At 40.1% G+C, this 24,228-nt stretch overlaps 1 protein-coding gene across 3 annotated transcripts; it reads left to right on the plus strand.

The window, feature by feature from the left end:
• Positions 1-1,243: 1,243 nt before the first annotated feature.
• LOC120698988 (phospholipase D zeta 1-like) lies at positions 1,244-13,832 on the plus strand. Of its 3 annotated transcripts, XM_039982804.1 has the most exons (20): positions 1,248-1,653; positions 3,465-3,566; positions 3,965-4,083; positions 4,237-4,378; positions 4,467-4,631; positions 4,711-4,884; positions 5,816-6,055; positions 6,139-6,255; positions 6,720-6,859; positions 6,950-7,099; positions 7,176-7,332; positions 7,430-7,963; positions 9,027-9,137; positions 9,358-9,504; positions 9,573-9,770; positions 9,892-9,993; positions 11,074-11,205; positions 12,461-12,526; positions 12,764-12,825; positions 12,903-13,832. In XM_039982804.1, the coding sequence occupies exons 1-20, from the start codon at positions 1,357-1,359 to the stop codon at positions 13,150-13,152; spliced, it is 3,405 nt and encodes a 1,134-aa protein (XP_039838738.1). In that variant the 5' UTR covers positions 1,248-1,356; the 3' UTR covers positions 13,153-13,832. The 3 variants fall into 3 exon arrangements, with proteins under 3 accessions (XP_039838739.1, XP_039838738.1, XP_039838740.1); XM_039982805.1 differs by lacking the exons at positions 12,764-12,825; positions 12,903-13,832 and adding an exon at positions 12,644-12,753 and having other exon boundaries at positions 1,244-1,653; XM_039982806.1 differs by lacking the exon at positions 1,248-1,653 and having other exon boundaries at positions 4,208-4,378.
• The last annotated feature ends 10,396 nt before the right edge of the window (positions 13,833-24,228 follow it).

Genomic DNA, 24,228 nt, shown 5'->3' on the forward strand with positions numbered 1-24,228 from the left:
AGGCACACCTAACGACTTACTCCATAGTATAGACGTATGGAACGTTTAATATATTCTTTCATACGATGGAAATTGATGCGGAAAAGGTTAGGCACAAATTTGAAGAGGTAATATAACCACAAAAAATATGCATATGGGGTAAACGTGTCCTCATATTTTAGTTTATTCCGAGTTATCTAAACATCAGAAATAGTTATTTTGCACACTGCAAGAAATCCTTTAATCCATGACTAATTTTTGGTGATGTTTATGAAAACCGTCGTAAACAGATATGATCTAGGACGATTTATGAATTTTAGTCATAGGTTTGCAAATAGCCCATACGGGCTCTAATTTGGGTCCAGTATCTGTGACAAACCTCTGAAAACATCACAGAATGAAAATAGAAATAATCATGGATATGATATCGTGCTCAAACCGCAATGGTGATAAATTTAATGGCCTCGCTCTCCAAAAAAATCATCTTACACAGTGCTCTGCCTAAGAATAAAAATATAGAAAAAAACTTACTTACCCTCTGTCTACTAATGTATTTTTTGGTAATGGAAGAAATGTTTGGGGTTTATCATCTTGTTGCTGATGATGATTCTTGGTTCATTGAATAGATTCATTTATGTTTTACTCCGACTTGTTTGAGATTCAAAGGTCCAATTGTTTTTCTCTGGTTTGTACCTAGTTAATATGTGAGTTCCCAAGCCTACTTGCATCCTCAACCATTAGGATCGGACTCTGACTTGGCAATTTGACATCAAAATTGATTCGCCAAATAGGAGCAACACAATGATATAATTATTTGATCAGCCAAAAATCCTTGCATTTGTACTAGGGCGGATCTAGCGATGGGTCGGAGGGGCTCTAACCCCTCATATCACTATGGATGCACCGAGAGAAGAGACTAAAGTTGTCTAAAATTGGAAAATAAAACCTAACAATTATCGTGGATCCGCCACGGATTTGAACCATATTTAAATTTTTTTCTTCAGACTAAATTATATACCTGTACTTAAAATTGAACTTCAACATTTGCATCCACAACACAGAACCAGCCCAAATTCTAAAAATGATGATTGATGATTAAAGATGGTCTGATGGAAACTTCCTCAAGCTTGGCCCCACACACACCAAATGGCCCGGGCCCCACCACCTACCAGAGTCAAACTGTCCAAGCTATAGAAGAAACTTCTCTTCATTTTGCATTCCGACTTCTCTTTCTCCTCGCGTTTCCCGCAGCCCACCAGCGAACCGATCAACCGTCCTGCCGTGCCGTCCATAAGAAAAAAAAAACTCGGGCAATTCCGCCGGCCAATCAGATCGAGCCCGTCCCCGCTGTCCTCCCTCCCCGCGAAGCATCCGTCCATGAACCTGGAGCGCCTGCCGCCGCCGGCGGGATCGCGCCACGGCCACTACCGCTACGCGCGGATGCCGCCGCCGGCGGGCCCCGAGGGGGAGGCGTCTCCGTCGGACCCGGAGCCCGAGCCCGAGCGGCGGCCGGAGGTCCTGGCGGCCTCCGCCTCGGCGTCGCTCCGGGTGCCCGACGCGGCGCGGGTGTTCGACGAGCTGCCCCGGGCCTCCATCGTCGCCGTCTCGCGCCCCGACGCCGGGGACATCACGCCCATGCTTCTCTCCTACACCATCGAGGTCCACTACAAGCAGGTCCGCGATCCTTCCCCAATTGTTTTGAGGTTTTGGTGGATTGTTTGACGGAGAAATGGGCCCTGGAAAGTCCTGTGAATTCGGTGTGATGCGATCGTGGTTACTATGGAAATCGCGCTCTCTTGGTGGGTGGAATCCACGATAAGACGTGCGTTCAGTTACATCGCGTGTGGACGGTGGTTGCTAATGATTTAGTTTACCTTTCTGGAAGTGGTATGTGTATTTGGTTTACATATTGACATATGCAAAGTGGAAGAAGCATTGGAATTAGAGATCGATTTTCTGCGAATTTTTAGTTGACCATTAACCAGTATGGTTCAGGCGACTTCAACAGAATGGCAAGTCCATGACCGTTTGAAGTTCCTTTTTCCCTACCTTGATGTTGGGAACACGAGGTCTTTGACTACAAATTTCATTTGGGTGGTTAGACTGACAAGTTCCTGACTTGTTTCGTATGAGCAGTTCTTCCATCAAAGTCTGGATAGATTAGCAATGATGGCTTCATGTTTATTCTATCTACTGGATGTTTAGGTATCTGGTGTTTTCTATCTGAAATTCTGAATAAATGCATAAACTTTTAGTTTGGAAAATTTTGCCCTGTTTGTCTATGACTATGTTTCTGTGTCACTTTTTCCCCTCGCACTGCATTTTACATGTTTGCTGACTTGCATGCTTAGAATATCATGCAACTTATCTTTTGGTTATAAAATGTTAGAGGTATTGGATGGTGGTTTCCCTTGCATTTGAAATGATAGCGGTCCGTTTCCATAACACTCATTTTGAACTCTTTGACTGTTGATCATCGATCTGACAGCATGGGTTCTTCATTCCTGGTCACCTTCTCATACGCAACATTTCTTCTTTCCAATCTGCTCGTTAGAGAGCTCACCTCTCATGTGATGTTCCCAGCCTCCCACACCATGATCCTCAAACTGTCTCCCGTAGTGGTTGATCTGCCACCACAGAACATGGCACCGCTATCCCCTCTCAGGTTGACACCCTCCTCCCTCCTGTGTCCACCAGCCCGTGCCACTTTAGATGGCAGTGCCCCTGTCTATTAACCACTGTAGTCTCCTTTTCGTTGAATTTCCCCTTCCTTTTTTCGTTGTGAACCACGAGCCCAATCACCAATTTGCAAGCCAAGTTCCAACCAAACGAGCCATGCCCCTGGGAGTGATACTTATAAAAAGTGGTGAACCACAAACCTGTACCACGAATCCTGTGAACCATGATTCTAGTAACTTATTGGTAATCTTGTTTTTGCCTTGTAAGGTCTTTGATATTTCATCTTGCTATTAGCTTTGGCTTGTATGTACATTCTTCTCAATTGGCTGTAGACAGTTATTTGATTATGGTAAATCTATTTTTGATGGTGGAAAGGCGCATTTAAATAAAAAGTATGGATGTAAATTTTTTTTAGTGAAATGATATATAAGCTTGTATCATCTATTTTTTAGCAATTTGTGTGCTTTTGTTGTGAACAGATTGTTGAAAAAGTCTTTGTTACCCTTTCCTTCTCACCTTTGTATGCAATTGGGACCTTTGTGGATCATGTGTTTATCTTGACAATCAGTACAATAGAATACACACGAAGAACAAACCACATGTGCAGGCATAAACAGAGAACAGATAAAAAATAACTATCATTAGAAACTCATGAGGGAATACCTTTGTTACATTATGCATATTTTATCATCTTGAATACTTATTTATTTGCTTCTGCACATCCATATTTTTGTTGTTTTATGTTCCATCACAGTAGTTACGAATGTGCCATATCTGCTCTGAATAATGTTCACTACTTCTATCAGTTTAGGTGGCGCCTATATAAGAAAGCTTCACAGGTTTTCTATCTGCACTTTGCATTGAAGAGGCGTGAATTTCTTGAGGAATTCCATGAAAAGCAGGAGCAGGTTAGTTTTTCTGGAAACTGGTTTCCTGATCTACTTTTCTCTGTGAGCCCTATCATTCCCAGCGAACCCCATGTTAGACCCCAAACAGTTCTCAACGAATCTAGTGTATGCAAAATTTTCAACATATTAGTGTTGCTTAACAAATCTGGTATGTTCTTAATTTTCAACGAATTAATGTTGCTCAACTAATCTGGTGTGTGCTAAATTTTCAAGCTGTGTAACATTAGGGATATTGGTTCTAGAAATTAGAAAAGATGTTTTTAGTTTGGACCTCCTCATCTGTTAGGGGTATTGCATTACGTAATTTTTAGTCAAATACACTTATTCCTCCTCATAATGGGACATACTGCAATTTAAGCATACCACATCAAATTAATTTTTGTATTCTGCCATCGAAGGTCAAAGAATGGCTCCAAAATTTGGGAATTGGGGAGCACATGCCAGTAGTACATGATGAGGATGAAGCAGATGATGTGAATGTTCCACCACAATCTGACGACAACTCCATTAGAAATAGGTAAACATGTTTACAAATTTATGGTGGTAGTTTATTATAAGTTACTCACTATAGGTATGCATTATCACATCTCATATGTTGCTTTAGAGCAGTTAAGTCTCCATATGTTATTCCATGCATGCAGTAAGCAAGACATTGAACCTGTTGTGGCAGAAATGTTCCTTCAAGTGCTGTTTTGCCTGTCATTCGACCAGCTATTGGACGTCAAAACTCTATTTCTGATCGAGCAAAAGTTGCAATGCAAGAATATCTGAACCATTTCTTAGGAAACTTGGATATTGTCAATTCGCGTGAGGTACCAAAAGCATTTTACATTTCACTATAGTAGATCCCCTAGTAATTGAGCATAAAAATGTCATGGTTATCTTTATGTTTTACAACAGGTTTGCAAATTTTTGGAGGTGTCATGTTTGTCATTTTTACCTGAGTATGGGCCTAAGCTAAAAGAAGACTACGTTTCAGTTGGACATTTGCCAAAGATTCAGAAGGATCGAAAAAAGCGATGTTCATGTGGATTGTTTAACTGTTGCAAGAGCAATTGGCAAAAGGTATCAAGCTTTTTGCAGTTGTGCTTTGTTCTCAGATATTTTGTTGTTGTATTTGAGTTGTTGGTTATTTGTTCAACAGGTCTGGGTTGTCCTGAAGCCAGGATTCTTGGCTTTGCTTGAAGATCCTTTTGATCCAAAGCTTTTAGATGTCATTATTTTTGATGCATTGCCGCATATGGATATAAATGGAGAAGGCCAGATTTCTTTAGCAAAAGAGATCAAAGAACGTAACCCATTGCATTTTGGATTCCAGGTACCTATCCCATATCGGAAATTCTGTGTTCAAATAGGAACTTGTTCTGACTTATAACACGAAGTAGTAGTTTTAAAGTACATGGAACTTAAAATATAATGTTTCACAGGTCACAAGTCCAAAAGGACCCTCTGGTACTTACTTTTCATGTTTTAGGAACTGAGTCTAGCTCAATCGGTCGAAGGTGTGGGCTATGGGTGTACACCCCTGCCACCCAAATTTTGAGTCCTCTTTGACTCGAATTTGGGTTCCTATTTCTTCTTGTTTACACTAGTTCCTCCCAGCTTATAAACATCGGAGTATCCAATAGCCAAAGGGATTGTTGAGTCGGCTAGTTTCAGTTGCTATATTGTGCCTTGTTGGTATTGAAATTTGTTTAGTTACAAAATTCCTCATTAACTCTATTAAGATTTGATTGCTATAGATATAAAAATGGTGCTCTCAAAATTCCAGAAATAGAAAGCACTGAGCTAAAAAAAGCCTTGCTATGTTACTGTCCAATTCCATGGTAGAAGAATCTTGTTGATCAGTGTCCACATTTTATTTCTAATACCATAGTCACAAGATTGAAGTGTTAGAATTATCTGAGACTTGCAGTTTGTCACTTTAACTCTTTTCAATTCTTCCTAGTTTTCATAATTGTTTCAATGTTATCTGTGCAACCATTTGGGACATTCGGTATATCAGGCGCGTGCATGAGACTGCTGGTCATTGTGTAGAACATAGTATAGAAACATGTGGTTCATCAACAAAATATCTGTTGTAGGTAGCTTGCATATATTGTATGTGAATATGTGATAAAATAATAAAAAATCTCATTCTGATGATGTTGGTTTCACTATATTTTGATGACTTAGCACCATAATTCTGTATGCATCACTTTTCCTTTCCTGTTGAGTCTGAATCTCATTGTGCTATTCATTGGAGAAAGGTGTCTTCTGGTGGACGGACAATAAAGCTACGCACAAGAAGCTCTTCTAAGGTCAAGGACTGGGTTACTGCAATAAATGCTGCTCGACAACCTCCAGAGGGTTGGTGTTATCCTCATCGTTTTGGTTCATTTGCGCCACCGAGGGGTTTGTTGGAAGATGGGAGTATGGTACAATGGTTTATAGATGGGCAAGCTGCCTTTGAAGCTATTGCATCCTCCATTGAGGAAGCTAAATCAGAGGTTAGCTTTTTATTTCCTTCAACATTTACTGCATGATAATTATCCACCAGTCATCCGAGGCAAACAATTCAAATTTGGAGCAGATATTTATTACTGGCTGGTGGCTCTGCCCAGAGTTGTATCTTCGACGTCCATTCCAAAATCATGGGTCATCTAGGCTTGATGCCCTACTGGAAGCAAGAGCTAAGCAGGGTGTACAGGTACTGTCATGGCTTTTCTTTTAAATTTTAATTTTCATCAGAAAATGTCAAGAGCCAGGTGTATGAATGGCGTGGAGTTGGAATTATGAAGCAAGCTTTGCCACTTGTTATATGTCAAAATCATGTATGACTTGCATGTTTGCTCCTTCACATGCCATCCTAAGCACTCACCATAGTATTTCTAAAGTTGCCTCATTAGTCAATATATATTATGTTATACAAAGAAATTATTTTAAGAAACTGTACTATGTTTTTTACTGTTGAGTAGTGATGAAAAAAAAAACTCTTCTATATTTCTCGCCTTCGACATTTTCAGACATAGTCAAACCTTTTGGAACAGCTGATAACGCGTGCAACATATCAGTTACCTTCGGTTGGAATAACAATTTGTTTTCAATCAGGAGGTTGAACTGTTGCTTGATAATTACCTGTTCTCTTGGATGACATTGGACTCAATTTTGCAGATTTACATTCTCTTATACAAGGAAGTTGCTCTTGCATTGAAGATTAATAGCTTATACAGTAAGCAAAGGCTACTTAACATTCATGAAAATGTCAAAGTTTTGCGTTACCCTGATCATTTCTCAAGTGGTGTATACTTGTGGTATGAAGGATTCTTTGTTCCCTGTTTCCTTATGTTCAATAAAAGGTTATTGTTTTTCTGACAATTTAACTTTCATATCTTGGCTTCAAGGTCACACCATGAGAAGATTGTGATAGTTGACAATCAAGCATGTTATATTGGAGGTCTTGATCTGTGCTTTGGTCGCTACGATAGTCCTGAGCACAAAGTCACAGATTCGCCTCCTGTGATATGGCCAGGAAAGGACTACTACAATCCCAGGTAATTGTGATGTTATCTTTTACCCTTTACATGTATGGGGCAAAGTTTGTAAATGTCTCTTCATCTCTGTAAATAGGGAATCTGAGCCCAATTCTTGGGAGGACACCATGAAAGATGAACTGGACCGTGCCAAATATCCCCGCATGCCTTGGCATGATGTTCAATGTGCTCTCTATGGTCCACCTTGCCGTGATGTAGCAAGGCATTTTGTTCAGCGCTGGAATTATGCAAAGGTTAGTTAGATGCATTGGTCAACTTGTCGTAAAGTTTTCTCACAATTATTGTAAATTCACTGTTCCTTTTCTTTTTCATTTCCTTTTTCTTTTTCAGAGGAACAAAGCTCTAAATGAGCAAGCAATTCCCTTACTGATGCCTCATCACCACATGGTAATACCACACTACAAGGGTAGAAGCAAAGAAACAAATGATGAGGCTGAGGGAAAACTATATCATGACAGAGATATTGATATGAGAAAGCCAGTCTTGACATCACGCACATCATGTCAGGATGTTCCATTGCTTCTACCTCAAGAACTTGAGCCACAGGAATTGTCCAATGCAGATTTAAGGGTGACTGATTTAGACATTATTAACCATTCAGATCGCCTAAACAAAAAGAGCTTTAATCAGCCTTTGCTCAACCGAAAGGCAAAGTTGGAGTCTTCTCATCAGGATTTACCTATGAGAAGTTTTGTGGACAATCTCAGTTCCCTTGAGTCATCATCTATTAGGCGTTTTGATTCATCGAAAGATGATAGGAATCTCATGGACAAGAAATGGTGGGAAAAGCAAGAGCGAGGTGACCAAGTTGCTTCAGTACTTGACATTGGACAAGTTGGTCCAAGGGCAGCTTGTCGTTGTCAGGTCAGTACATGGTACTCTGCAATAAACTAAACAGTAAACACTGTAGCTTGAGGTTCCATGGACATGAATTTCTCTTAATTAGTAGTATATACATATGCTTCACCAATTAGTTGTTCTGCCATTTGGTTGTTTGCAGCTATGTTATTATGAAACAGTAATTTATTGAGAAACGAACAAGCAGAAAGCTTTTTATTTTGTCGCAGATTCAACATGAAATCTGTAGAAATGAGCATAGAATGTCTTGCAAACAGCTTGGTACTAATGTTTATTTTTTCAATGAACAGGCATGAGACTGCCAGTTTCATTTATTAGAGAAGAGTAGCTGACTAGCTGTTCTAGCAATGTTTGGACACACATATTAACATGGTCTAAATGGCTGCAATGCAGATCCTACTACTATATCGTTTATGAACTTTGGTTCGTAATATCAATGTGGTTGATAGTGTCTGTTGTTGCTATGTCAGACATTCTAAAGCTGTTTTGTTGTTTTGATCGAAACTACTCTATTGGGAGTTAATGGGAAGGAGGAGGGAAGGGGACTGAGTTGACACTCCACCACTATGTTTAGTAGCATTATTTGTTGGATCCTTTTACATAGAGTTTTAATGTTGTTTAAAAGAGTTTCTCACTTTCGCCTTTATGAAAAAAAAATATAGTGGTGCCTTGATTTCTTGGTGATGTCAACTTCTTGTAATCTGACGGAATGATTGTCTACATATTTAACTCATATCTAAATGCATCAGCAGACATAATCAACTTCGAGTGTGGCTACAGCTCATCATTACTTCTATTTAGTTAACTTGCCAGATAAAGTTGATATGACATTGCTGTATCCCTACATGCTCATCATTTGTTCAAAAGCATCTGAGTGATAATATACATTCCTGATCTAGTATTTCAGACATGCTTGTATACTATCATTAGATTGATTCCTTTGCAATAAGTTTTTCTTTCGTAAGTAATAATAATTTATGTCTCTCTCTCTCTCTCTCTCTATATATATATATATATATATATATATATATATATATATATATATATATATATATATATATTGGCTCAGGTTGTTAGGAGTGTTGGTCAATGGTCTGCTGGAACCACTCAAATTGAAGGGAGCATCCACAATGCCTACTTTTCCCTAATTGAAAAGGCAGAACACTTTGTATACATTGAGGTTTGTGCCTTTTCCTTTGACCTTTTAAATTTGAAATCTGAAACTGGATTTCGCCATGTATTCTTCTCGCTCACTTATTTTGTATAGTTCTGTTAATATATTTGAGGAAAATTAAGTGGTAAACAAAATTAGCAACTTTTACTATGTTTGCACCTGGTTACTTATCTGTGAAGATATACGCCAATTTTATTGCAACTTCCTTTTTGCTGGGCTTTTGCAGAATCAATTTTTCATATCAGGCCTGTCAGGAGATGATACAATTAAAAACCGTGTATTAGAAGCATTGTATCGGCGTATACTTCGAGCTGAGAGAGAAAAAAGGCGATTTAAGGCCATCATCATCATACCTCTTTTACCTGGTTTTCAGGTAGTTTTCTGCTAAAAATTAGAAATATGTTCTATCTATGCTTGGTTACTTACATAATCTCATCATAGGGAGGCATTGATGATGGCGGAGCTGCATCGGTTAGGGCAATCATGCACTGGCAATATCGGACTATATGCAGAGGCCCTAATTCGATTCTTCAGAATCTATTTGATGTTATTGGGCCTAAGGCACATGATTACATCTCCTTTCATGGTCTTAGAGCACATGGTAAACTTCTTGATGGGGGTCCCTTGGTTACTAGTCAGGTACCATGAGCTCTTCCCATTTTACAGAGTGCTAGTCACCATTGTGCTTTGTTGGTGATCTTCCATGAACTGGCATTTGAAATATATTCAGGATATCCTTCTAACATGGTCTTTTTTGCAGATTTATGTACATAGCAAGTTAATGATAGTTGACGACCGCATTACATTGATTGGCTCCGCAAACATAAATGATCGAAGCTTGCTTGGATCAAGGGATTCTGAGGTATGCACCTTTTCTTTGTTCAACTGTGTCTTGGGATGCTGCTCGCCTGCTCCTATATTGCTACGTCAAATGTAATCACTAAAACAATCCTAATTTGCAGTGTACAACAGATGCACAGTGTGAAATAAGAAAAAAGAAATACTTAATTTTTATTACGGTGAAGTACACCAACGGTCCCAAACTTGTTCTGGTGTGTCATCTAGGTCTCTAAACTCTTAAAATGCATTTTAGATCCCTGAACTTGTTTCATGGTGTCACATAGGTCCCTAATATCTCAAAATGCATTTTAGGTTTATAAACTTGTCCCGCGGTGTCATGCAGGTACCTAAACTCTCAAGATGCTATTTGTAATTGTAATTTAATATAAATGTTGTTTTTCTACTTTAGGTTAATGAAAAATTCTTTTACTACTTTAAGTTTAATAAAATTGCTATTTTGATTTTTATTGAGAATGGGAACAAATTTATCTTAATAAATGTATACAAAGCGCATGCAATATATAAATAGTTAGTAGGAAATATTCAGGATTAGCATTGATATCTGCATTTTAAACGAGAAAACTATAATATCCACCGTTGATATCAAATGATCTAGATTAACCTATGATGTATGATTAATAAGCAGTTAATTCAGAATTAAAATGGTCTTAGTGGTAAGATTTCTAAATGAATCGACTGAAAAAATAATTTAATAAACTGTCCATTTTGAATACAATTAATTAATGGCAATTTTCAAGGATATGAAAATTCACTTTGAGAGTTTAGGGACCGAAATGACACATTGAGACAAGTTTGGGGACCTAAAGATGCATCTTGAGAGTTTAGGGGTCCGAATGACACCTCCGGACAAGTTTAGGGATCTAAAAAATGCATTTTGAGAGTTTAGGGACCTAGATGACATCTCGAGACAAGTTCGAGGACCATCCATGTATTTTACTCTCTTTTTTATTCGTAAAATAGATGTTCTATATAGTAACTTAGCAGAAAAATACCTTATAGTGTGCTGAAGTTATGACATTTTTGAAAACACCTTATAGTGTGCTGATGTTATGACAATTTTTTGTTCCCTTCAACCTTCTAGGTTGCTGTAGTCGTCGAAGACAAAGAAGTTGTTAATTCTAAAATGGATGGAAGACCTTGGGAAGCTGGGAAATTCTCTCTAAGCCTACGTCTATCTCTGTGGGCGGAGCACCTTGGCCTTCGTCCGGGAGAGGTCTGGCCATTATGTCCTTCTATATTTTTTATTTGCTGCTGTTAGGTGGTGAAACACGCAGCAATTCTATTAAGAAGTGATGGAACCAGGATGTGCATTTCTCCTGTTTACAATTTAATATTAATTCTTGCCATCCTTGTTTCTGTTCTTCTGGTTCATTTGCCTGCCCATATAACACATAACATGCCAAAGTATCATATTTCAAATTATTTGTTTTTTCACTGCAATATGTGGGTGTAATGTACTTTGACTCTGCTTTAAACAGCATGCCATCTTTGCAATTTTCCTAGTAGCAAGCTTGCAATAAGGGTTCAAACTTTGCAGTTGCCCTTTTTTATTGGTACAAAAGCGTATGCATTCTGTTTTGGATGGAAAAGATCAAGGGAAATTTTATCATGATCACATGATGGGGTTAGATCATTGAAAATGTAATTTTCCTCATAATTTTCCTCATAATTTTCCTCCAATGCTTAATCCATGACACATAGTCCAGAAGGATGCAAGAGTAATGTACTAATGTCATGAGCATTTCAGTTGTAGTTTTCACAGATATGGATGCAAGAGTAATCACCTTCTTAATAAGGTCAATTGGGGTTTGCTTTTCCAGCTTTTAGACACTCTTGTAGTCATGTTTTTTCCTGCATAAAGAAGAAATTATTTGCAATCAAATCTTATATAATCAGCGTGACATAACACATAATTGTTTTAGTAAAGTAATAGCTGAGTCTCAATAGATCTCTCCCAAGAACTTGAGCCTTAGAAATATGATTGAGTTGGTGCTTCCTGTTCCTGCTTCTTATGTGCTACCAATAATCCAGTTCTCAGAAGTCTGGATATTAGAACTTGCATTAAGGGAATGGGGAAAGACCTACTGTTTGCCCCTCAAGAAAGGTGGGGGCATTGGATATGAGAAAAGTCACATGTTGCTCCATTTAGTGACAACTAACTCCATGAGAAAGGTCTGCATAAATTTTGCTGACTTCTGGCAAGTGAATATTTACAAAAGCCACGATTAATTTTCGCATGAGAACTATTTTGGTATATCATGAGTTCATGATCACAGATCAAAGCTTGGTAAAAAAGTTTTTAAACTTATGAAATTTTTCTTTGCTTGACACAGTTTCCCCCACCAAAAAAACCAGTTTACATTTATTTCCCAGTCACAATTATACTTTACAATGTTTTTACCCTTACAGAGCAGACAATATTTGTTATGTATACAGTTTCTTAACAAAAATGCATTTTTCACTTTCAGGTTAGCCACATCATGGATCCTATAGATGATTCAACATTCAAAAATATCTGGATGGCCACTGCTAAGGTGACATAATGTTTCATATTTTTTTGTACAATCAATAGGCACTAAATTATGATGCTACTACTTTCGTCCCAGAAATCCATATCAAATTATCTAATCTGGAACCCTATTTCCTGTTAGGTTGCCTTCAGTTTGTCAAATTGTTTTGAAACTGTATTATGTGCACATATTATATTGAATGCCTATGCAAATGTCAACTCCATTCATTCTTGAATACATATTAACTATCATGTATGGCAGACAAACACTATGATATACCAAGATGTCTTCTCTTGTGTACCCAACGATCTTATCCACTCAAGGTATGAATTTAAAATTCCATTGTGGTTGTCTTTCTCGTCAACTGCTGTGGTCTCTGAAACATATAGTGACTATTCAGGGCCCAATTTCGGCAAAGCTTCGCTCACTTGAGGGACAAAATTGGCCACACTACAATTGATTTGGGTATTGCCCAAGAGAACGTAGAAGCTTGCCAAGACCTTGATCTCAAAGGTACTGACCCTACGGACAGATTAAAGTTAGTAAAGGGGCATCTTGTTTCTTTTCCTTTGGATTTCATGTGCCAAGAGGACTTGAGACCATATTTCAGTGAAAGTGAGTATTACACATCACCACAGGTTTTCCATTAGCTTCTATCTCATGAAGTTACTCACTCGGCTGCTGTACATATTGCAAGGAGCAGCTTGTAGATGCTTTACAAATTTTGTCAATAGGAAAGAAAAAAGAAACAAAGATATTACCATACTATTATAGAGATACTAGAAGTATAGTTTCCTAGAAAGAGAATAGTATACAAGTACAGTTCATTAGACACCTGTTCAATTTTTCGGCAACAAACACTCAAATTCATTATTTGCCAGTGCAACTAATATAGGTCTTACGTTAGCTGTACACATTGCCTCAGGCAAGAAATACATCTTGTTGCAAGAAGTACATTTTCCCCCTATCTTGCTGTGTGTATGTGTTATAGTTTTTACTGAGGATATTTGACAATTAAACATATGCTGGACGCACTTTTCGTTTGCCCCGAGTTGGAGGGACAATACATGTATATGTCCTGTGTTGAAGCTTCTCTAGTATGGCCAACATAAGAATTGCTCGGATTTGTGTACATCTAAGTCTTTGAAGCACTGAAAGAGGTATAGATGAGTTACCTGAAGTGCCATTATGTGGTGTATTATCTGTATGTATTTAGAAACTGTTGAAGATTAATGTTACTTATTTTGTTTTGAGAGCTTGAAGCTCCAGTACAATCCGCAAAACAAAAGGATTTTTTTTTGCGGGAAAAAATAAGAGGGAAATTTGACTACATGCTATTACCTTTTTGTGTGGAGAAGATTCTACATTGCATATTTGGTCGTCAGATTATTTATTTCTAAAACCTCATACTCTTAGCTCTTTTTTCAGCATGGATGCCACCCTGGAAAGTTTATTAATAAGATTTTACAGACGTTCCCAAATGCATCAAGCCAATATGAGACGTAAACATGTCAGTCAGCTAGGTCTAAAATCCACTTTTTATTCAGTCTTATTGCTTTCTTTTTTAGTCTTTTTTTTGCAATTATGGAATCCTATCTTAAAGGCCAGCCCTATATTTTCTTAAGAAAGTTTTTTTTAGAAAATTCCATGAGATGGGAATTTGTATCAAAGAGAAAGAAATGGCTTCTCTGCTTGAGCATTGCTATGAGGCGAAGACCAGTGACCCAACAGATTTCAGACATTATTATGGTGAAATGAATAATTATTTCTCTAGCCATAGGACATTACAGGTTGAGCGAATATAATATTTTATTTTCCAAATTACGGTATGCAATTTCACCAAATGTTCTGATAATCTCACGAACTTGTCATACTTGGTACTTGTTTTATAAAATGTGGTCATATGTTGTACAAACTTCGGCCCACTGCAGTTTCTTGGTTGAAAACTGATAAATTGATCTGTCACCATGTCATATCTTATCTTATATATAGAGAAATATTTAGTACATGAATGGTGCCGTACGTCCCACTAAATCATGGAGTCTAGGGTTGGATCTGCCAATGTTGCATTCTTTCACTACTCAATTTGTTTGTACGACTGTACCCTACTTGAAACTGCCGGCCATCGTCTGTCTAGAGCAGTTGGCACCAAGTTTCGGCCCACTGTTTCCCGCAGCATTCCCAGTGGTTTTACGGCTCGGTACTTCGGCAGTTTCTAGCGATACGGGTGCTGGTTAGGTTTTTGGAGAAAATACTAGGGCAGAGCAGGGATCTGCTAGTACATTTCCCTTTTTGTTCTTTGCATTTTAGTACAGATCCAAATACCCAATTAATCTTCGCGCGCCTCTCAAAGCTTTTCCTTCTTTGGCTTGGGGGGTCGACTATACTGAATGCGGGATGATTATCATTATACACTTTGTAGCTATCAAAAGATGTTACTGACAGCGGTAGTTGCCGCCCATACACTGATACACACACAGAAGACCCAACGACCCTCCCTACCTTACCTAGATGACATGCAATGCATAGCTTGTAAGTTGTAAATGATGGTGTCTTCCTGTACTCTGTCGGCTCAGAAAAAGCTCAGAACTCATGCATGTATAACAAGCTGACAGTTTTTTTTTTCCTTCGGCTGGCACGGGCTCGATACACTCTGTTAGTTGCTACAAGCTTGTTCGAATAATTAACGTAACCATGCACACCAACACAAAACCGTGTGCTGCAGTCTGCAGACCTGCAGTTCAAGTGTTACCAGCAAAGAAACGGAGGAGTTCGTTCCATGACCAATAAGCAAGATGGTTGGGCGGCATTTCTCGACCAACTCGCTCCTGGCGACCGATCTGCTGCAACTGACAATGGTGTAGGCGGTGACACTGCAATTTTGCTGCTTCTAGCAATCTAGCTATATCTGCTTTTCCGTAGTGCAGGCAGTTGAAAAGGTTGGTTGATTCATGTGTAGTGACACCCATTTGCTGGTTTGCTGCTCCACGGCTGGTTTCAGTGCATGGGAGGCAACAGCCGGTCATTACTGGCCACTGGTTATGTGTAAAAACAAGTCTGCGCGTGCAGGACGCTGCACAAACAACTTGCCAATATGCATGGATGACCCATGATTATTAAGGACTAAAGTGAAAATAAAAATGTTAGTATTGCTTTTTTTTTTAAGAAATGAGGGATGTCCTGATGGTAGTAGTAATAATAATTACAACCATTCAATTGTGCCCTTCTGTTAACTGCGCTTCCTTAATATGGAATGGCGTGGTTATAACTTTTCCATTTAGAAATCATGGAGAAGATAGTAACTGTAACATAGAATCTTAGATCAAGCCATGAAGAATAAAGTAGCAAAACACATAACACAACACAAAGATAAAAGATACTAACGAAAGAACGCCATCACCTCTTTATCAGAGGACGACGACATGTTCAGATATGAAAAATGGCCATTGCGCAAAGCATCCACCAATAGCAATTAGCAGGGAAGGTCAGGCGGAAGCAACCTCCGAAAGGGAACGGGTGTGTGTTTATTGGCGCCGCCTGAGGATTATATTGGAGGAGTAAAATATATCGGCAGGGGAGTGGGTTTGTCTGCGGACAAACCACGCGCGCTTGCTTGCTATATACTCGTTTCTTCACACGCTTTTCTGATTCTCTAGGCTAAAGGCCTAGGGGACATGCATATCGTCTACTCTACCATGTGGAGTTGGAGTTTTCATACAAGCTACTTCTTGTCGTACTAGTTCCGACACTGTCACCGAAAGGTGTTGCCTGCAGAGCTCACAAATCTTGCTGTTAAGTTATTCTCTAAGGGCAATGGATCGGATCGGAGCAGTGAGGGGGAAATAGAAAAAAAGGGTCCTTTATTTAGTTCCGGTATGGCGGTTTCGGTTGGGAAACTGGGATTGTCAACCGGACTAGTGTACTAGTGTCATATTGACAGCATTGGCATGCGTGATGACCTAGTAGAACATAAATAGTAGCGGATAATACTAGTAGAATATTGTCGCGAAGTCTATTCGATGGTCGAAAAGATGGCTGTATACATTTAGACTAAATTGTGCCAAATAAATGTGAAGAGAGACTTGACTTACCAAAGCTCCTCTAGTCTAGTTAGTTAGAGGAGCTGAGGTATGGTCGTCCCCACGAGGTTGCGAGTTCGAATCTCAGTTGGGACGAATTTCCGCCCGTGGGTAAAAAAATCCCCTTGCTGTGCTCGCCGTAAGGCTTGGCCCTCACGGGCATGGGCCAGAGTTTGGGGATTTTTCCGCGGCCCGAAGAAGCCGTGTTGCTTCCTCTTAATGAAAAACGGTGGGGTCCGTTCACCCCTCCGGCCGCGTTTTTTTAAGAGAGACTTGACTTGCCTAGTTGCATATTGATCCTTTTCCTTTTCCTCTGTAGTGCAGGGCAGTGTGCATTTGTTTTACTCCATGCATTGGTTCCAATCAACAGATAATAAATGTAATATGGACATTTTACCAGTTGTTGGGTTCCAATCATGCATGCATGAGATGTATCTGTTATATTGTGATCCAAATTCATTGCACAAAAAGAAAGGCCGACTTCCGACGTAGCGAAGCGGAGATCCGTCGCCGGGAGGCTACGGTTCATATACCCTTTAGGGTTTGCTCCTCGACTGATTTATTACTCTTGTAAGCCGCCGCTAGGCGTTGTAAACACACATCTGATATAGTAAAGATTTGCTGGCTGGCGCCTGTGGGTTTTTTCCTTTCGCATTGGAAGGGTTTTCCATATTAAATCCTCGTGTCTCCTGTGGTTTAATCTTGCTGTTCTTCGTCGTTTATTCGCCGTCGTTTCTAACAGTATCTAGTGGCAGCAGCTGATGTCTGAGCTCTGAGAGATCAGATCAAATCAGTGCGGCCATTGGTCTTCACCTGTAAACGTCTCGCACTGCTAGCCATAGGTCGAAGCTGCCATCTAGAGCCTCAGACAATTAACATCGAGGGTACACACAGCACAGAACAGAGACAACACGAGGAAGTGGAAATCGTATTTATTAAATTTTTCAGAATCACATTAAGGTTTGATTGTAACCATTCACTGCCATTGTGAACCTTTCTTCCCCCAGGATTTGTATATGGTGAAGCTATAACAATCTACCAATCAATACAAATAATGTTTCGAACAAAACAGAACAGACACAAAAGGTCAAGAAGGAACCAGAACTTTTGACATGAGAAGTAGGAGGTGCTAAAGAACACTATCCTTCCATGAGGGGAGGACATAGATATTTACACTCTTTTTTCTTTGTCACAAAAAACGTTGGATGTATTTTCATAATAGAAAATGGTCAATTGGGCTTTTGGCTTTTGCTGAGGGCAAAGACCCTGATGGACGACAGATAGTGCAAAGTCAGAAAGGCAGAGTGTTGGCGCTGTCCAAGGAGAAAGTGCAGTTAGCGAATATATTCATCAGGCTCAGATAGGTGGGGTGGGCTGGTCTGGTAGAACCACACTTTGCTCTCCATTAGCTCAAGTTAATTCAGTAGGATTGAAAGTTGAGTTAAACGCTAGCTAGCTTGTCGTACTGAATAATGGTCATTGAAAGTTTTAGTCGAAAAATTGAATCTTGCAAGTTGTGCAGTGTCAGCGGATCGACAGCACCATGCCCATGGATCTGTTAATGCAGTTCTATTGTACATGCAACGGAACAGAACAGTGACCACGATCGCACTCTCTGCGTATAAAAAGATCAAAGATGACGCTGTATACCAGCAGCACACAGGAGGACGTAAGAGGACGCACTAAAGTCGTACTCCCTCCGTTCCAAATTATAAGTTATTCTAAAAATCTTGGAGAGTCAAACCATCTCAAAATTTAATTAAAATTATAGAAAGAAATATAAAGATTTATGACATCAAATAAGTGTACTATGAAAATATAGCTAACAAAAAATCTAATAATATTTAATTGGTATCATAAATATTATTATCTTGTTATATAAATTTGGTCAAACTTGAAAAACTTTGACTCTCCAAAATTTTTGGAATAACTTATAATTTGAAACGGAGGGAGTACATGTGATAGGGGTTTTCCACGAACTAGTGCTCCACTGGCGGTGGTACACACAGTACAATCCTAGGACCAGATTATTTACGCGAAATAGGCCGAGTTTTTCAACCACTGTACTTTCTTGGTGCATCTTGCTATCAATGCAAAGAAATTTTCTCGTACCTCCTTGGACGCATCGTGGCGTTGATAAAATGTTTTGTCGCTCGTGCTTTAACTTAGGTTAGTTTCAATGAGAGTTTTATAGATATAATTATTTAGGCTGAGAACTAGATAATTGTATCAGATGAATTTTATGATGATGAAACTCTCCTCACATCCCATGAAATCTCATATTTCTCTCTTTATCATGTCAGCAAAATTAGTGATATTTAATAACATAAAATTCTCTATAAAACCTCCATTGAGACTGGCCACTTATACGCATAGATTTTACCATGAATGGTACCGGTCGGAACCCAACCATGTATGAGTTTAAACCTGTCAGCATGTGTCATGCATGACGACCTGTGTTGGGCACTTGGGCTCAGAAGTCAGAAGAAGCCCACTACAAAATAATACTAGTAGCACCACTGCAGAGCGAACAGTAATCGGTCATAGAGCGAATTGAACAAATATAATGGTGAAGTTTATTTCTTTATATGACCGAACAGATGGTTGTACATTTTCGACCAAATTGTCCCGACTAATTAAAGGTGAAGGGACTTGACTCGCCTACTTGCCGGATTGATCTCCCTTTTCTTCTGTAGTGCAGGACAGCGTGTGCTGTTGTTTCACTCCATTCATGGTTCCAATCAACAGAGAATAAATGTAGCTATGGACACTTTACCAGTGGTTGGGTTTTCCAGTCATTTATGCATGAGAGTCCCTACTGGAGAAGTGTATATTGGTACCAACACGTTAGTGCCAGTCAACTAGGAGCCGACACTAACGTGCCTAAACAGTACCCGGTGGGCACATTAGTGCCGGCTAGAAACCCCAGCCGGCACTAACGTGCCATCCCCCAACGGTCAGCAGCGCAGCCACAACGGTCAGAAGCCATGTTAGTGCCGGCTGGAGAGCTTGGCCGGCACTAACTTACCACGTATATGACATCCATTCCTTCTTCCCCAGCCCGACCAATCCATTTGGCCGAGCTCCTCCTCTCTCCCATGGCGTCTTAGAGGGGAGGTGCTGCCTATTTTCCTCAAAATTTGTGAGGATTTCACCCATCCAAGTGCACCCAAGGTTAGTAGTTTCTTCCACTTTTCTTTCACGGTGTTTATTCTTTGTTTCATGCTTTCTAGATAAAGAAAATAATGATTTTAAAGTTGAGGAAAAATGAGCATAATTTTTTGATTTGTTCATTAATTTGAGCAAAGTAGAATTGATTTGTTACTTTTTAGAGAAGGTTTACTAGATAGTTTGACTATGACACATTTAGAGTAATTTTTTTGAATTATTTCACGGGGACATGTGTATATGTTATTATGCAAAATTTTAAAAATTTTAAGGATGCATGATTTATCAATTTGTTCATTAATTTGACCAAGGTAGAATTGATTTGTTACTTTTTAGAGAAGGTTTACTATATAGTTTGACTATCACACATTTAGAGTAATTTTTTTGAATTATTTCACGGGGACATGTGTATATGTTGTTATGCAAAATTTTAAGGATTTTAAGGATGAGGGAAAATGAGCATGATTTATCAATTTGTTCATTAATTTGACCAAGGTAGAATTGATTTGTTGCTTTTTAGAGAAGGTTTACATATAGTTTGACTATCACACATTTAGATTGATTTTTTCGAATTATTTCATAGTGACATGTGTATATGTTATTGTGCCAATTTATTTTGATATTTAGTTTAGGTTTACTAGATAGGTGGCCTATGAAACATTTACAATATTTTTTTGAATTACTTCGTAGTAACTTGTTTTTAGGGATAATGAGCATGCTTTTTTTAATTTGTACATAAGTTTCACAAGAAATAAGTTTCGCCGATAGTTTGCATATTCTAGTTTCTTTGGATAATTTGTGTTGGATGTTGAGACATTTATTTGTGTATGTTCTTTTAGCGACAATTATGCCAATTTGAGATATGTAGAATTGATTTTTGTTTTTATACGATAATTAATTACAGATGGACCGGCAATGGATGCACGAAAGCCTGAGCACCTCTGTAACGTCCCGCCTCCTCGAGGCCGGGCCCGCTTACCTCTGGCAGCTCTCTAGGACATAGACTGCTCTCACAGACCAACACATGTCTTTTCTGCACACTTTATCCTCACCCGTGCGCACCAGAGAATGACTTTCCGGTCGGTCACCATCCCCAAATTGCTCCGGGCCAAGCACGCTTAACCTCGGAGTTCTTTGGAGACCGGCTTCCAGAAAAGAAGTTGCAACTTGTTGGTATGAGTATCCTATTAATCCTATTAAGCCCTGGGCCGGGGTGTCACATACTCACCCCCTTAAGAGATCGATGTCCTCATCGGTCAATCCCAAGCCAGGAACGTCCTCTCTTGGCCACGTCTCATACGTCCAGTGCCAGCAGCCCATGTGCCACATCCGTGCGTCCAGTGCCAACGGTTCCTGTGCCACGTCCGTGCGTCCAGTGCCAACGGCGCATCCCAGATGCCCGCGCACTACCCCGCCACGCACCCGTGCACATACCGGTGGCATCTGTGCCCCACATGTCCGTGCTCATGCCTCCGCACTTATGCCCGTACGTGCCTGTGAAACCGCGAGAGTCGGCTCTGATACCATTCTGTAACATCCCGCCTCTCCGAGGCCGGGCCCGCTTACCTCTGGCAGCTCTCTAGGATATAGACTGCCCTCATAAACCAACACATGTCTTTTCTGCACACTTTGCCCTCACTCGTGCGCACCCGGGAATGACTTTCCGGTCGGTCACCCATCCCCAAGCTCCGGGCTAAGCACGCTTAACCTCGGAGTTCTTTGCAGACCAGCTTCTGGAAAAGAACTCCGAGGTTAAGCGTGCTTGGCCTGGAGAAATTTGGGGACGGGTGACCGACCGGGAAGTTCTTCCCGGGTGCGCACGAGTGAGGACAAAGTGTGCAGAAAAGACTGGTGTTGGTCTGTGAGGGCAGTCTATGTCCTAAAAAGCTGTCATATGTAAGCGGGCCCGGCCTCGGAGAGGCGGGACGTTACAACCTCGGCGTGGATTCAGGGTTTAGATTCTTTTCTCAAGGCAGCAATGGCAAATAGGTCGCCAAAGGGTGTGTTGTCCATGCAGTGTTTGCGAAAATAAAAAGGAATTCTGGAAAAGAGATACTCTATGGAATCACCTGGCCTTGAATGGTTTCATGAGTAACTATAGCCTTTGGACCAAGCACGGCGAAGTTGGAGTTATGATGGAAGATAATGAAGAAGATGATGATGGTGATAACAATCTTCCAGATTGGGCGTGGGTTCATGATGCAGGTGGCTTTCAAGATGAACTAATGGATGAGGGTGAAACAAATGTTGCACAAGAGGAGCCACCTGACGAGCTAGGTCAGGCGTTGCTTGATGCATAGAAAGACAATGAGACTTAGAAGGAGGCATTAAAGTTCGAGAAGATGTTGGAGGATCACAAAAGGCCGTTGTTCCCTAGTTGCAAACCGGAGCAGAATAAGTTGGGTACCACGCTGGAGATGCTGAAATGGAAGGCAACTAATGGTGTTACCGATAAGGAATTTGGTGAGTTATTAAAGATTGTAAAGAACATGCTTCCTGAGGGTAATGAATTGCCGTCAACAACATACGAAGCTAAAAAGATGGTTTGCCCTCTTGGATTGGACATGTAGAAGATTCATGCATGTCCTAATGACTGCATCTTGTATCGCGGCGAATACGAGAACTTGGAAACTTGTCCTCTTTGTAGCGCATTGCAGTATAAGATCAGGCGAGATGATCCAGGTGATGTTGATGGGCAGCCGGTAAAAAAGAGAGTTCCCGCAAAGTTGGTGTGATACTTTCCTATAATACCACGTCTGAAGCGCTTTCTCAAAAATAAGGATAACGCTAAGTTGATGCGGTGGCACAAAGAAGACCGTAAGGAGGATCACATGATCAGACACCCAGCAGATGGGTCCCAGTGGAGAAACCTTAACCGAGAGTATCCTCGATTTGAAAATGACCCAAGGAATATAAGATTTCAGATAAGTGCGGATGTAATGAATCCGTACGGTGAGTTTGGCAGCGCTCATAGTACATGACATGCGACCCTATGTATGTTCAACCTTCCTCCTTGGTTGTGCCTGAAGCGTAAGTTCATCGTGATGCCAGTGCTTATAGAAGGGCCAAAAGAACCCGGCAACGATATTGATGGGTTCATGCAACCCTTGATGGATGATCTCTTACTGCTCTGGAAAGAAGAAGGTGTACGCGTGTGGGATGAGTATAAACAGGAGTCCTTCAACCTCCGAGCTTTGCTTTTTGTATGCATCAATGATTGGCCTGCACTTGCAAAACTTTCAGGACAGTCGAACATGGGATACATGGCCTGCATCCACTGTTATGATGAAACTGATAGCATTTATTTGAAACACTGTAAGAAGTGCGTACACATGGGCCATCGCCGATTCCTTCCTACCGATCACCCCCTAAGAACCGAAGGGAAGTATTTCAAAGGAGAGCCCAAAACTCGTCCTAAGGCTCTGTTCCGTAATGGAAAGCGTGTGTTCTCGATGATCAAGGATGTGAAGGTAGTATTTGGAAAGGGTCCCGGTAGCCAACCTGTTCCCAAGGATGACCAGGGACATGTCCCAATGTGGAAGAAAAAGTCTATATTGTGGAACCTACCTTATTGGCAAGTCTTACAGGTTCGTAACACAATTGATGTGATGCATCTGTCGAATAATCTTTGCGTGAACCTACTAGGCTTCCTGGGAGTGTATGGTAAGTCAAAAGACACATTGGAAGCAAGGCGCGACATGTGGATGCTAGCTGGACGACAAGGCTTGCAACCCAAGAAGAGAGACAAAGGACGCCACTATTTAAAACCTGCTAGCTATAATCTGAGCAAAGAGGAGAATGAAAGTATGTTCGATTGCTTGAATAGTATCAAGATCCGGTCTGGGTACTCCTCAAATATACAGGGCATAATAAACATGAAAGAGAAGAAAATCCAAAATTTGAAGTCCCATGACTGCCACGTCCTGATGACACAATTACTTTCGGTTATACTGAGGGGTATTCTACCGGAAAATGTGAGATTGGCAGTTGTAAAGCTTTGTGCGTTCATGAATGAAATTTCGCAGAATGTAATTAATCCAAATAAGTTGTAAAGCTTTGTGCGTTCATGAATGAAATTTCGCAGAATGTAATTAATCCAAATAATCTAATAAAGCTACAGAAAGACATTGTCGAATGTCTTGTCAGTTTCGAGATGGTCTTCCCACCTTCCTTCTTCAACATTATGACACACCTTCTAGTTCATATTGTGACAGAAATAACTATCCTGGGTCCAGTTTTTCTACACAATATGTTCCATTTCGAGAGGTTCATGGAAGTATTGAAGAAGTACGTGCGTAAATGTTCTCATCCAGAAGGATGCATTGCTAAGGGCTATGGAATAGAGGAGGTCATTTAGTTTTACATTGACTATCTTCCTGATCTCAATTCGATTGGGCTCCCCATGTCACTCCATGTGGGGCGACTAAAGGGAAAAGACACACTAGGAAAGAAATGTAATGTGAACATCTGTTGTAGTGA

This window comes from Panicum virgatum, chromosome 3K, assembly GCF_016808335.1.
Source record: "Panicum virgatum strain AP13 chromosome 3K, P.virgatum_v5, whole genome shotgun sequence".
In the NCBI taxonomy this organism is placed as follows: domain Eukaryota; kingdom Viridiplantae; phylum Streptophyta; class Magnoliopsida; order Poales; family Poaceae; genus Panicum; species Panicum virgatum.